This window comes from Clarias gariepinus, chromosome 3, assembly GCF_024256425.1.
Source record: "Clarias gariepinus isolate MV-2021 ecotype Netherlands chromosome 3, CGAR_prim_01v2, whole genome shotgun sequence".
In the NCBI taxonomy this organism is placed as follows: domain Eukaryota; kingdom Metazoa; phylum Chordata; class Actinopteri; order Siluriformes; family Clariidae; genus Clarias; species Clarias gariepinus.
Genome location: NC_071102.1, coordinates 18,772,501 through 18,787,020, shown reverse-complemented (window position 1 = coordinate 18,787,020; position 14,520 = coordinate 18,772,501). Strand labels below are relative to the sequence as shown.

At 44.5% G+C, this 14,520-nt stretch overlaps 1 protein-coding gene across 2 annotated transcripts in view; it reads right to left on the bottom strand.

Annotated features, from left to right (window-relative positions):
- Window positions 1–4,106: 4,106 nt before the first annotated feature.
- The window catches only part of tax1bp1a (Tax1 (human T-cell leukemia virus type I) binding protein 1a), a 19,422-nt gene continuing 9,008 nt past the window's right edge, over window positions 4,107–14,520 (bottom strand). For both annotated transcript variants that reach the window (XM_053493343.1, XM_053493342.1), the window contains 11 exons: window positions 12,746–12,836; window positions 12,289–12,444; window positions 11,922–12,161; window positions 9,308–9,478; window positions 9,100–9,178; window positions 8,776–9,005; window positions 7,539–7,625; window positions 6,684–6,864; window positions 6,411–6,562; window positions 5,802–5,887; window positions 4,107–4,976 (listed from right to left, as the gene is read on the bottom strand). In XM_053493343.1, the coding sequence (XP_053349318.1) occupies window positions 4,766–4,976; window positions 5,802–5,887; window positions 6,411–6,562; window positions 6,684–6,864; window positions 7,539–7,625; window positions 8,776–9,005; window positions 9,100–9,178; window positions 9,308–9,478; window positions 11,922–12,161; window positions 12,289–12,444; window positions 12,746–12,836 (1,684 nt within the window). In that variant the 3' untranslated portion in view covers window positions 4,107–4,765. The remainder of the gene's footprint in view (window positions 4,977–5,801; window positions 5,888–6,410; window positions 6,563–6,683; window positions 6,865–7,538; window positions 7,626–8,775; window positions 9,006–9,099; window positions 9,179–9,307; window positions 9,479–11,921; window positions 12,162–12,288; window positions 12,445–12,745; window positions 12,837–14,520) is intronic.

Sequence of the window (14,520 nt, the reverse complement as noted above, 5' to 3'; positions counted from 1 at the left end):
TATTACTACATTAAAACAATTATGCTTATCCTCCCACAGTGGCCATTAGGTATCAGGTTTTTAAATTGATGGATTTGGTTTAATGGATTCACAAAGCACTCAGACTCCTGCAGTCCATGCACACACACACACACACACACACACACACCGTACATTATGTTCAGTGCATTCAATTCTATTTTCTTGCTCAATAATTTGCACGCAATAATCCACAAATTTTAAAACAAAATGATTTTAGAAATCCTTGCAAATGTGTTTAAACGTAAAAGCTAAAAGTCTCATTCCTCTGCGTATTCAGAGCCTTTACTTAGTTCTGTAGAAGCTCTTTTTCTACTTCTACGCCTCTGTTTACGTAACTAAATGAGTTCAGCTTTTCACTTTTAATGGATTTGGAAATGTTTATAAAACATCTAATCTCTTTGGCCTTCTGGAATATTCTTTGTAAGCCAGAAAAAAGTTATTATATTATTTTAAATAACTATACACAGCAACACTGTGTATTAATATATAATGCCTCGTCACCGCCCACTTTAACAAGAACGAACACCTGTACACCTGCTCAGTTATGCAGCAGCAGCACAAAAACATCATAAAGATAATGGCCGAGAACCTCCGGTAACGTTCATATCCATCATCAGAATGTGGGAGAGTGATCTCGGGTGGTCGGTGTCAGATAGGATGTATAGCTCTGCCATCAGAAAAAGCTGCTTAATAAGAGGTTCAGAGGAGAATGACAGGAAGCGTAGAGTAACTCAGATATAACTGAATCTGAACAACCACGGTGAGCAGAAAAGCAGGCCAGCTGGTCAAACATCAGCTGGTCTGCTTCCAGAAATCACCAGTCACTGAGATCACATACTGTATCTCTGTCTGATGTGAACAGTAGCTGAAGGTCTCGATCTCAGTGTGTGTGTGTGTGTGTGTGTGAGAGAGAGTGGTTATTCATAATTCTGCTGCATAAAGGAGCACAGATACAGGTGTACGATATTGATTTTTTTTTTAACCACAATAAATTATTTAATTACATAGAGTTAATACTTTTATTATTTTTTAAATGTAATTCTTATTTATTATTTAATTTTAATTCCTTGTTGGTGGAGAACTATCCTGAGATTCACTGAGAAGTCACTCCTCTCAGGTCCTAAATCTGCCACCAACATTTACACAACAATGAAGCATTGTTTAGACTACAACCAGACTACACATAGACTACAGCCAGACTTCATGTAGACTACACCCAGACTACATGTAGATTACAGTCGGACTACACCCAGTCTGACCAGACTACATATAAACTGCACCCAGACTACACATAGACTACAGCCAGACTTCATGTAGACTACAACGAGACTACACATAGACTACAGCCAGACTTCATGTAGACTACAACCAGCCTACACCCAGACTTCATGTAGACTACACCCAGACTCCACATAGATTACAGTCAGACTACACCCAGTCCGACCAAACTACATATAAACTGCATTTAGACTACACATAGACTACAGCCAGACTTCACATAGACTACAACCAGACTACACGTAGATTACAGTCAGACTACACCCAGTCTGACCAGACTACATATAAACTGCATTCAGACTACAGCCAGACTTCATGTAGACTACAACCAGCCTACACCCAGACTACACGTAGATTACAGTCAGACTACACCCAGTCTGACCAGACTACATATAAACTGCACTCAGACTACACATAGACTACACCCAGACTTCATGTAGACTACACCCAGACAACATGTGGATTACAGTCAGACTACACCCAGTCTAACCAGACTACATATAAACTGCACCCAGACTACACATAGGCTACAGCCAGACTTTATATAGACTACAACCAGACTACACCCAGACTTCATGTAGACTACAGCCAGACTACACATAGATTATAACCAGACCACACCCAGACTGCCTGTTGACTACAACTAGACTGTTCCCAGTGCATGATCAGAATAATCTATAGTGACACTTTTAGAGAGAGAGTGTGTGTGAGAGACAGAGAGAGAGAGAGAGAGAGAGAGAGTGTTTGTTGTACTGCTGTGCTTCTGTTCAGCAGCTCTGAAGTGCCAAGTGCCGTTTGTGTCTGCGTGAGAGTACGCAGTGTATCTGTGGGATTAATGAACAGACCTGACACTAGTGTGTATGCACGCTGCACTATTGATTCGACAGAACGTGTGTTTTTGTGGTTTGTGTTTTTTCCTAGCTGTTTGTCTTGTCGAGGCGTGCTGCTTTGTGTGTATTGCTTCTGCAGTAATGTGTTATTTTTTTGTCAGCAGTAATACGCTGTATGTCGCTGCCTCTCCTAAAATAAGCTTTGATGCCGTAGTTGTAGAGATTTATTTATTGCCTCCAGCAGTGAATGCTGGATCTGTGAATTTGCCCGATTTCTCAAGTACTGTACGGTGTGAAGGTGACGCAGTGGACCTAGTGATTGTCTCCCTGTGAGTGATGAATGCAGGAGTGTGTGTGTGTGTGTGAGAGAGAGAGAGAGACAGTGTTTATAGGGAGTGTGTTAGTTTCACTGAAAGAAGCTGTTGAAAAATTGCCCTCTTCTGGCTGGACGGACCACGTGTTCTATGTCACGTGACGGACGTGGATGACCAGACGAATGGCCTAAACTCTGTGCGATCAGGTTAACAATAACCACAGGACGGCGCTGTTTCTCCGTTACACTGCAGTTTCCAAACTCAAATGGTGCAATAAACGTCTTTGTTAACAATTTTACCAGCCACTCCACCTACACTCCGCCTCTTCATCACTCTGCTAATTAGCATGCTAGCCAACTACCAAGCACTCTGCTTGCATTTCTAAGGCAGTAAGCATTACCGGGGTGTTCAAACCGGGACTTGTGATTGAGGAATGGAGGCGTAAAAACAATCGATACGTACAGAAGACTGCAGTATGGTGATGAGACTGTAACACACACACACATTCCCCTGGTGCTCCAAACACACCACATCAGAGTTGATGAGTACATCAGTGTGTTAACAGTAAAGGATGCAGGCCGGGTGGTGTAGGGGGTAAACATGTGCCATAGTGGATCCCCATGACGACGCCCCCTGGGGGTAAACACGGGAACAGCCTCATGTTGCGGTTCTTACTCGTGATCGGTGCTCCCGTGTTTTACGTACCTGACGCGCAGCAATCGATGCTGTACTTCCTCAGCAGTATTTAAACTTTAGTGTTATTAAACCATAAGCACGGCGCACCGTAATGTTCCTCAGTCACGTCAGATCAGAAGTGCGATGATCACAAGACGAGCTGACCGGACTGGGGGCCCGAGTCTCAATGCCAAAAAGCCCAGTGTCCGAGAATAAGCTGTGTGTGTGTGTGAGAGATGCTTAGTAGCGTGAACAGTGCCAGTTTTGATACTTGTACAGGTGTGGTCTTGTAATGTCACTGCTGGTGCGTAGAAGCTTTTCCACACTTTGTGTACATAATAAACACACAAATCATTTTGTAGAACAGCACAGAGTTCACAGACACAATCTGTGACCAGAACAGTAACTTTCTACCCGTGTGTGTGAGGCAGTTTGATATCCTGTATAGTGAATGTACTGTAACCTCTTTGTAAAGTAGTTTTGAAATTATATTTTCATACTACGTTTTTGTGAAATATTTTCTCTGTGGCGAGATTTGTACCAGGTGTTATTGTGAAAATTAACGACTGTTCAGGTGTCTTTATTTTAAAAGCTGTTGACGTTTTTGAAAAGGTACAGAAAATAAAAGTCAAGAGAAAACATGAGCGGAGGTCTTTGCCGTGTCTTTCATTTCGTTACATCAGCAGTGATTCCACTGAACTGCTTGTGTGTTTATATTTTACACTGATGCATTGTGGGGAACGTACGACATCACCTGATAATGACTTTAAAAGTCTAATGAAGAAGCTGTAACAAATAAAACCCAAACTGACCTCTGGACCCGGTCCTTTATCATGGCGTTGTTTTTATAGAACTCAAAGCGCTTTTATCATCTTTGTTTACCTTCATAAAACATTCCAGATGTATGCGTGTAGAGCAGAGTTATAGTTCATCATCTGCTCACACACTGTAAGTGAACGCTCCGACTGAACACACACGACTCATGGGCTTGATCTGATTTCTTTATTTGATACCTGGTCAGGACGAGCAGGAGGATTTCAGAGACCTACTGTAACACACTCCAGAGTGAAAATCCTGAAAATGCACACTGCACTTTCTGAGAACCGCCTTCCCCCAGTCCAACCTGCAGCGACTTCTAAATGGTCCCACTGGGAAATCAGGAAACATCACAAAACCAGCTACAGAGCAAAGCTGTTACAGAACACACAGCAGAGGGTTAAACGTGACCGGTGTCATCGTATAAAATCAACACAACGTAAAACATCCAGTGCGTGGCCAACAGACAGACGTCTCTCTCTCTCTTTTTAGAGTCTACACTCATCCATTTAAAGCTATTCACTATCGTGTTACAGTGCAATCTCATAGCAGCTTCCAATGCATCAGAATAAATAAAGTACTGAAAGAACAGATGAGAGAAAAAAGATCGATACCTGACACTTTTAAGAGATAGTATTTTGTGTGTGTGTGTGTGTGCGCGCATATGTGCAAATCTCAGAATACTGACTGGTAAATGTTAGTGCTATAAAATCATGCGTTTAGCCCGTTAGCGCACAGGCGAGTCACATCATGGGGAAAGTGCTGAACAAAGCGTTCTCCACCGTAAAACACCCAGTTAGGGCATCACCCGGTGGCGGGGTCGCGCCTGTTCTAATCGAAGTTGTCGAAATTGAGCACGTTGCTGTCAAAGTGAGTGAGAACGTGTTTCTCGTAGAGGTGCTGCTGGCAGTCCAGGGGGAACTGCTCGCTGCACACGGGACACTCCCTCCAGTGAGACTCCACGTGGCGCTCGAAGCTGCACTGCTCAAAGTGCGGCGGGAAAATAACCTCACACAGCGGGCAGCGCTTGTGGACATCAGTCCTGAAACAGATAGAGAGAGAGAGAGAGGGTCACGACTGGCTCGGGGTGAAATCAACTGCTGCCCCTGACTGACACAAATCATCCTCCTCATCCTCACTGGACCATACTCGGACTTTTCTCTCCTCTCACACACACTCTCACTGATCATTAGTAATAATTAGAGGCATCAGCGTGAACGCATTGATGTCTGTGATCGATTTACAGTCCTACAAATTAATTAATGGAGGTAAAATACAAGCATTAGGACGGATGAGGTGTGTGTGTAAGATGACTGTGAGAAAGAGGGGCTGATTTCAGGGTGATTTGTTCTCACAGCTAACACACACACACACACACACAGTCTGTTATCAGAGCCCGTACAGACACACGGCCCCCGCGAGCACACATCATTGTACTTATACACCAAGTGTAATACACAAAAAAACAATTTCTTTTAACGTTAAATTCGATTTAATTACATAAATCAATTTAATTTTATTTAATGTGATGTACTCAGTAAACCTCTGGAATTAAAAAGTGCCTTATGAGCAAAAGAAAAGCAAGTTTTTAAAGCAGATTTTAAACATTTGTTACTTAACAATACAAACAGTCTGGTCCATAAGTAATTGGACAGCAACACAATTCTGGTCTCTGCACCACGCAGCAGCGGATGGACCTAGGCGTTTGGTGTTCCTATTTCAGTGGCCACAGGTCCGGTATGGTGCATAGCATCAGAGTAAATGACAGAAACAGATGTCATGACTGACTCCAGATGTTGCGCCGCAGATACCTGAAAACACCAGTGTGTGTGTGTGTGTGTGTGTGTGTGTGTGTGTGTTACTGTACCGGGTGTCAAAACAAAAGGCGGAGCTGCTTTCATTTGACTCTGGACTTTGATGGTCGCAGACAGCAGGAGCTTCACCATCACCTCCCTGTTAAAAGACAACAGCCCTGATTAACACACACACACACTTTCACTTCCTGTTAACATACACTTAATGTCAGCCTTTAGTAATTCAGTAATATCTAACTGCTGCTACTCTTAATGAGACTCAAAAGCGCACACGCATGCGCGCACACACACATACACACACACATAAAAGCCACAGCTGTCTGCACACAGCTTAATGGTCCTTTAATGCAGCGAATGGGAGTGAGAGAGAAGCAGGTAATGGGGGTGGGGGTACGAGCGCAGGCCAACACCTCCTCCCATTAGCGCGGCCCGCGTCAGGCGCGCTAACTAACGAGTCTCTGCCCTCGTCACTCTCATCCACTAATGAGCAGGAAAGGAAATGCCTTAATTGTGGTTTCATGCAAATGTGCTCGCCTTTGACCCGATCCGTCTCGCCTTAAAGAGCAACAGGGAGGAAAAGGCGAGAGACTAAGAGGAAGAGAGAGAAAGAAAAAAAAAAAAAAAATCTTGATGTAAAATAATTTTTAACGGGGTGTGCTCACGCTGGGCCGCTCCTCGGCGGGGTTCTCCAGGCCGTCCGGAGGACTGAGACTGCGCAGCGGCTGACTGCACACCACCGGCCCCGCCCACAGGGGAGGGGCTACCGGAGGTGGGCGGCAACTTGGCTGTGGTGACAACGCCCCATCCGCACCATCTACGACAGACAAAACGCACAGTAACGGAAGGGAACAATAATGCAACAGTAATCACTCAATCGTGTGATCTTGGAACTTGTTGAAAAGTTACGAGGGCGGGGCCACGCCATCGATACGCACCACGCGTGTTCTCCTCGCAGTAGGGGTTTCCGTACTGCAGCTCGGCAGGTTGCTGGGGCACCAGCGGAAGAGGGGGAGAGTCGTGAGGATAGGGCAAAGGGTAACGCAACATCACAGGCTCCCTGACCTCTGACCTCTGTTCATAAGCCCCTTCCTCTCTGCATGCTCTCGCCTGCAGCTCCTGAAATCCGGAAACATCATCAGCTGGGTGATGCGCGCGTGCATGCGCGTGTGTGTGTATGTATACAGCTTCCTGTGTGCAGCTGGGTTTAAAACCTGCACTGATTATCACGGGGTCAGAGTATCAGCACTCTAATGCCTCTGTTGTGCCTCAGCACTTTACTGCCCCCTGCCAGGGGCCACTCGCAGCCTGACTGAGAGAAATCCAACATCACAGCTTAAAATATCTAAATTCCAGCAGCAGCAGCCGACTCTGATTAAAGAGCAAGTAACAAAAGCTTCCGTCTTTATCTCTCTCTGGTGTGGTGAAGTCGCTCCTTCTCTCTGTCGCGCTCCATTTAACCCGAGCACTGGGGATCATGATTAGAGGAGCGATTCCTCCAGTTAACATTTAACACGAGTGCTGCAGGCGGTGAGAGAGCTGCTGGTGGCATTTAGCTTCTAACGTCTGCTCCAGCTGAGTCTAACCAAAAGCACTTCTCATTTTATTTCAGCGTTCGGATTTAAAACAAAGCTTCTGGATCGGAGTGAACACAGAGAGAACGGCTTCACCGGAGGCTAATGAGACACAAAGGACTGAGAACATCGTGACGGACAGGGTGCATAAAAAAAAAATAATTTAAAAAAAAGTGTTTTATCGGTTTAAGATGTTAATGCTAGTGTGAACACTCTTACCTCTTCCACTTTCCCTTTCTCCTTCATCACCTCAGCTAGACTCTCTCTTAAAGAACACACCTCTCGATCCTTCTCAGATAACTGCACCTATAAACACACACACCGACACACACACGACTAAAAACACTGGGCTGTTCCATAACAGAATGTAAACAGATGGGGGGAAAAAACCTATAATAATGGGTTTCAGAGATTTTCCACCAGACTGTACAGAGTGCTGTATAATGTGGTGAGTGCTAATACATTTTGCTCAGCACTTGCACAGTCTCAGGACGTCAGTCAGGAAGCAGCTGCTGTCTGAGATTAACAACACAAAAAGGTCATGTATTTTGATAAATTTATTAAAAACAAACTTCATGAAGATAGGTGTACATCGACACCGGGTTTCTAAAGGAACAAACTGCAGGGCTGTGTGAGGAGGAGTGTTTGAACTTTCTTTCTGGTGGGAGAGTGTAATCAGACAGGAAACACACAGACGGCAAAAAGGCCACGTTCATTAACAGGATGGGGATGTGTGTGATTCGTGTGTGATTTGTGTATAATTCGTGTGTGATTCGTGTATGAATTGTGTGTGATGCTCTAACGGCTTTTATTCTAACTACACACATGGCTTTATCAAGCCCTAGAAGGTTTATATCACTGATTTGATTATACAATAACTATGCAAAAGTTTTGACCCTCCCTCCTTGTGAAGCCACACAGTGACCCATGAATCACACAAGCATTAATTAATTTTTTTATTAAGATATTGTGTGTGATGAGAGAGACAGAGAGAGAGACACAGAGTGAGAACAGGGGACGCTTGGAGGTGAACGTGTTTCATCCTAAAAAATAAGAGACACATCATGTCTCAGTATATTGTGCACCAATCTCCCCTGTCCCTCTCTCATGTGTGTGTGTTTAGGACACTCATGAAATGATCCGACGCAGGTTCATAAAATGTGCGTGTGTGTGTTTAAACAGTCTGTTTAAACTGTCTTTGATGTTATCTCATGCTTTGTCCAAACACTCAGACAAGGGCAGCCCTTTTACGAGCTGCTCTCCCTCTCTGTTCGGGGGTTTAATGACTGCTTCTATACACACACACACGCACACACACACACACACACACACACACACACACACACACACACACACACAGATACTTGATATCAGACTTGAGTCAGAGGGAAAAAATGACCCTGAATTGACTGAACACAGTTCAGTGTGTGTGTGTGTGTGTGTGTGTTTAATGAACCCTAAAGCGTTGCTCTTCATCAGCCAGCAGTAGTTTTAAGTTGTCGCTGATGACGCACTGCTCTCTCCACCTCTCCTCCATCCGAGCAAGCTCCGCCTCCACGGACACACTAGACTCCTCCCCTTCTTCCTGTTGCTCTTCCGGATTCCCTTCCGTTTTCTGTCCCTCCCCCTCACCCCGCTCTGCGCTTGTTTGATCCTCAGCAGACTCCTGAATCTCGGGCTTGTTTTCTGTCCACAAGAGACACACAGATAATCACACACTACACTCAGCGCTGTTATTCCAGCAGCACAGCACACGCAGCGCGGGTATGAACGTGCACACCTGTGACAGGTAACGCTGCGTCCTCTCTGGTGTTCGGCTCCTGGGTGGCGTTTGCAGGCGCGTCGCTCCTGGTGCAGTCCTGTGAAGACACACGTACACCATGCACTGATACAGACAACTGGATCAGATCATCTGAGTACCATGTGATAGGTTACTGGTAAAGCGTAGACACACATACACACACACACACACACACACACACACACACCTCCGACTGCGTTTCCTGCTTGTGTGTCAGTTTGGTGACCTGTCTGCGGAGACGCTGGCACTCCCTGTACTTCTCCTTGTAGTGCTCAGCAGCCATCTGCAGCCTCAACTTCAGCTCCTCCACCTCCTTCTGCAGCTCAGCCTCCAGCTCCGACACGGCTTCTGCCCTCTCCTGTCACGTGGGGTTAGAGACAGGAGTAAGCATGACGAGGTATCAGAGTATTCCCAGGGTACGTGAGGGCAACATCACTGCTCTTTACAATATTTTTAATTAAAGGAATAACTAATATTGGAAATTTAAGGAAGCAGACTGGGACAAATCCATAAAGTACAAGATGACCCTGTACTTCACAGAGCTTTAAGAGAAGAATAGAGTGACAGTACAAGGGGTTAAAAGGAAATCAGATGAAAAAAAGCCCAATTCTCTCCATTTCTCTCAAACATTGTTCACAAATCAGTCTAAATGTGTGATAGTGAGCACTTCTGCTTTGCTGAGATAATCCATCCCACCTCACAGGTGTGCCACATCAAGATGCTGATCTGACATCATGAGTAGTGCACAGGTGTACCTTATACTGCCCACAATAAAAGGCCACCCTGGAATGTGTAGTTTTTTGCTTTATTGGGAGTCTGGGGACTCAGAACCGGTCAGTATCTGGTGTGACCACCATTTGCCTCATGCAGTGCAACACATCTTCTACGCATAGAGTTTATCAGATTGTCAATTGTGGCCTGTGAAATGTTGGTCCACTCCTCTTCAATGGCTGTGCGAAGGTGTTGGATATTAGTGGGAACTGGTACACGCTGTCGTATACGCCGGTCAAGCACATCCCAAACATGCTCAACGGGTGACATGTCCAGTGAGTATGCTGGCCATGCAAGAACTGGGACATTTTCAGCTTCCAAGAACTGTGTACAGATCCTTGCAACATGAGCCTGTGCATTATCTTGCTGAAACATGAGGTGATGTTCATGGATGTATGGCACAACAATGGGCCTCAGGATCTCATCACGGTATCTCTGTGCATTCAAAATGCCATCAATAAAATGTACCTGTGTTCTTCGTCCATAACAGATGCCTGCCCATACCATAACCCCACCACCACCATGGGCCACTCGATCCACAACATTGACATCAGCAAAGCACTCATCCACACGACACCACACACGCTGTCTGCCATCTGCCCTGAACAATGTAAACCGAGATTCATCCATGAAGAGAACACCTCTCCAACGTGCCAGACGCCATCGAATGTGAGCATTTGCCCACTCAAGTCTGTTACGGTGACGAGCTGGAGTCAGGTCAAGACCCCGATGAGGACGACGAGCATGCAGTTGAGCTTCCCTGAGACGGTTTCTGACAGTTTGTGCAGAAATTGTTTGGTTATGCAAACCAATTGTTTCAGCACTACTCATGATGTCAGATCAGCATCTTGATGTGGCACACCTGTGAGGTGGGATGGATTATCTCAGCAAAGCAGAAGTGCTCACTATCACACATTTAGACTGATTTGTGAACAATGTTTGAGAGAAATGGTAATATTGTGTATCTGGAATGAATTTAAGATCTTTAAGTCCATCTCATGAAAAATCAGAGCAGAAACAAAGGTGTTGCGTTTATATTTTTGTTGAGTGTAATATTATTATTCCTATGTGTTGATGTAATGTTGGTAATGTGCTGAGTTAGGGTCGACTCATTCATTCTAAGCAACTTATTAGTTATGATTATAATAGTATATAAAAAGTATTTATCTTGTTTTGGTCTGAGCTGTGTAATAGTCAGTTTGGTGACTGTATGTCCATGTGGACTGATTGTGTATTGCATCATCACAATTCAGAAACTGAGACTACAACTTGTGTGTGACTTCATCCCCTCTGAGCGCTCGCACAAACACAGCACGGCTTCTAAACTCTCTGCAGCAGACGTTTCACACCGAACCCAACAACCTGCTGTAGATACTAGAGCTGTAGGACAACACACTACATTCAGGGGTTTTAGAGAGAAAGAAAGTGCAAATAGCATAGCTACTGGTCTTTTATGGGCTTTAAACTATTTTTAATTAGCGACAATGAGGGACAAAGTCAAATGATATGTGATAATTAAAATGCACAATATAACATTTACATTTTAATCTCACTACACATCTGATCAGATGAGGGTTAAGGGACTTGCTCAGGGGCCCAACAGTGGTGACTTGGTGGTACTGGTTTTTGAACCTGTATCAACTTAAGACTAATAGGGCTGACAGGGACGCCCCCAGGGGTTTGCTGCCACAAACCCCTTAAAATGTCCTATAATTGGTAAGGAAGCTCAGAGAAACGTCTTTCATATAATCCTATAAGCACTGAAGCGCTTGTTCGTGAGATATCATTCTAAGCAGAATCTCAGAAGAACAGATGTCTGGACAACAGGAAAAGAGAACACCAGTGTGAAATACAACCTAGTGAACTCTAGGTTCTACATTTTCAGTATTATTGGGACAACAGAAATTGCTTTCAGTGTAGTGCCACTGGTTTCCAACAATAAGATACAAACACGGGCGACGGCTAATTTCAAAGTCAGGGCCCTTCAGCGTGCTACCTGCGCTCCAAACCCGGTCTAAGCCCCCAATTACCGTTTTCGGTAACGTTTGGCTCCTCAGCTCATGCAGCTGGCTCGTGGCGATTCTGCACTCCTCCTGGGCGTCGGCTAAACTGGCCCGGATCATCTCAGCCTCTTGACTGACACGCTCAAGCTCCGCCTTGGTGCGTTCATGCTCACTGCATGCCTCACGCAGCTCAGAATCCAGCATGACCGCTCGCTGGTGTGTGACCTCGAGCTGCTCCTTCATGTGATGCAACTGCTCTATTAGAATCTGCAGGTGCACACACACACACACACACACACACACACACACACACACACACACAGAGCAGGTATTTATATGGAGAAAATAAATTTACTAAATGAAACAACATAATTTAATTGTGTGTGTGTCGTACTGCATCTGCTGGGTGTGTTTTTTTTTCTGCGTGGAGTCTTTGTATCTCGTCTTGGTACTGTGAGATGGTGACCTCTCTGTTCAGCTCCACTGCCTTCAGCATCTGCAGCTCTGCACTCAGCTTAGTGTTCTCCAGCTCAGCACTGCGCATGTGAGACTGACACACACACACAAGCATGCACGCACACGACTTACCAACTGCCAAGCTAAATATACTATATACACATAAACTGCATTTTCTCCAGGTCTTGCTTTGGTGACATCATTGAGGGGCATGTCTGTTTTCAGCATAAAAAAAAAAAAAAGTCATAAAATCTTAACAGAAACTTCACAAATAAAGGTGCAGTAAAATGAAAGCCCTTATGAGCGCCTTATGAAGCCTTTATTTGCACACAGGACATGTTATGGTTATAAACCACCGGTGTGCCGTCTGGGACGGGACCTGATACAGTACTCACCTTGTACAGCTCCCGTTCATCTCTCTCATTTTTGAGCAGAATTTCCAAATTATCCCTCTCCATGGTCACCTTCTGTAACTTGCTTCTCAGACTGCACAAACACACACGTGCAAAGACAGTTATGCAAATAAATATTTAGACAGAATTATTATTATGTTAATAAACTTTAATTATATTATGTATCTTGTTTTTGAGGATATATTACTTGATGGTATATTTGTGCTACCAGGTTTGTGTTTATGCGTGTTTGTTTGTATACATGTGTGGTTGTGTGTGTGTGTATACAGACATGCACACTTATACACACACACACACACTCACCTAAAGGATTATTAGGAACACCATACTAATATGGTGTTTGACCCCTTTCACCTTCAGAACTGCCTTAATTCTACATAGCATTGATTCAACAAGGTGCTGAAAGCATTCTTTAGAAATGTTGGCCCATATTGATAGGATAGCATCTTGCAGTTGATGGAGATTTGTGGGATGCACATCCAAGGCACGTAGCTCCCGTTCCACCACATCCCAAAGATGCTCTATTGGGTTGAGATCTGGTGACTGTGGGGGCCATTTTAGTACAGTGAACTCATTGTCATGTTCAAGAAACCAATTTGAAATGATTTGAGCTTTGTGACATGGTGCATTATCCTGCTGGAAGTAGCCATCAGAGGATGGGTACATGGTGGTCATAAAGGGATGGACATGGTCAGAAACAATGCTCAGGTAGCCCGTGGCATTTAAACGATGCCCAATTGGCACTAAGGGGCCTAAAGTGTGCCAAGAAAACATCCCCCACACCATTACACCACCACCACCAGGCTGTACAGTGGTAACAAGGCATGATGGATTCATGTTCTCATTCTGTTTACGCCAAATTCTGACTCTACCATTTGAATGTCTCAACAGAAATCGAGACTCATCAGACCAGGCAACATTTTTGTCTTCAACTGTCCAATTTTGGTGATTGTAGCCTCTTTTTCCTATTTGTAGTAGAGATGAGTGGTACCTGGTGGGGTCTTCTGCTGTTGTAGCCCATCCGCCTCAAGGTTGTGCGTGTTGTGGCTTCATCGATTTGGAGTCCACAAATGCTTTGCTGCAATCCTCTGTTGTAACGAGTGGTTATTTCAGTCAAAGTTGCTCTTCTATCAGCTCGAATCAGTCGGCCCATTCTCCTCTGAGCTCTAGCATCAACAAGGCATTTTCACCCACAGGACTGCCGCATACTGGATGTTTTTCCCTTTTCACAGCATTCTTTGAAATTCTTAGAAATGGTTGTGCGTGAAAATCCCAGTAACTGAGCAGATTGTGAAATACTCAGACCGGCCCGTCTGGCACCAACAACCATGCCACGCAAAATTGCTTAAATCCCCTTTCTTTCCCATTCTGACATTCAGTTTGGAGTTCAGGAGATTGTCTTGACCAGGACCACACCCCTAAATGCATTAAAGCAACTGCCATGTGATTGGTTGATTAGATAATTGCATTAATGAGAAATTGAACAGGTGTTCCTAACAATCCTTTAGGTGGGTGTATATACACACACACACAGTATATCCAGAAAGTATTTTGCAAATTTATTGAAAATAAAAAATTGAGAAAGCACATGTACATAAGTATTCACACCCTTTGCCATGAAGCTCAAAATTGAGCTCAGGCGCATCCTGTTTCCCCTGATCATCCTGTTTCCCCTGATCTTCCTTGAGATGTTTCTGCAGTTTATTTGGAGTCCACTTGTGTTAAATTCAGTTGATTGGACATGGTTTGGAAAGACA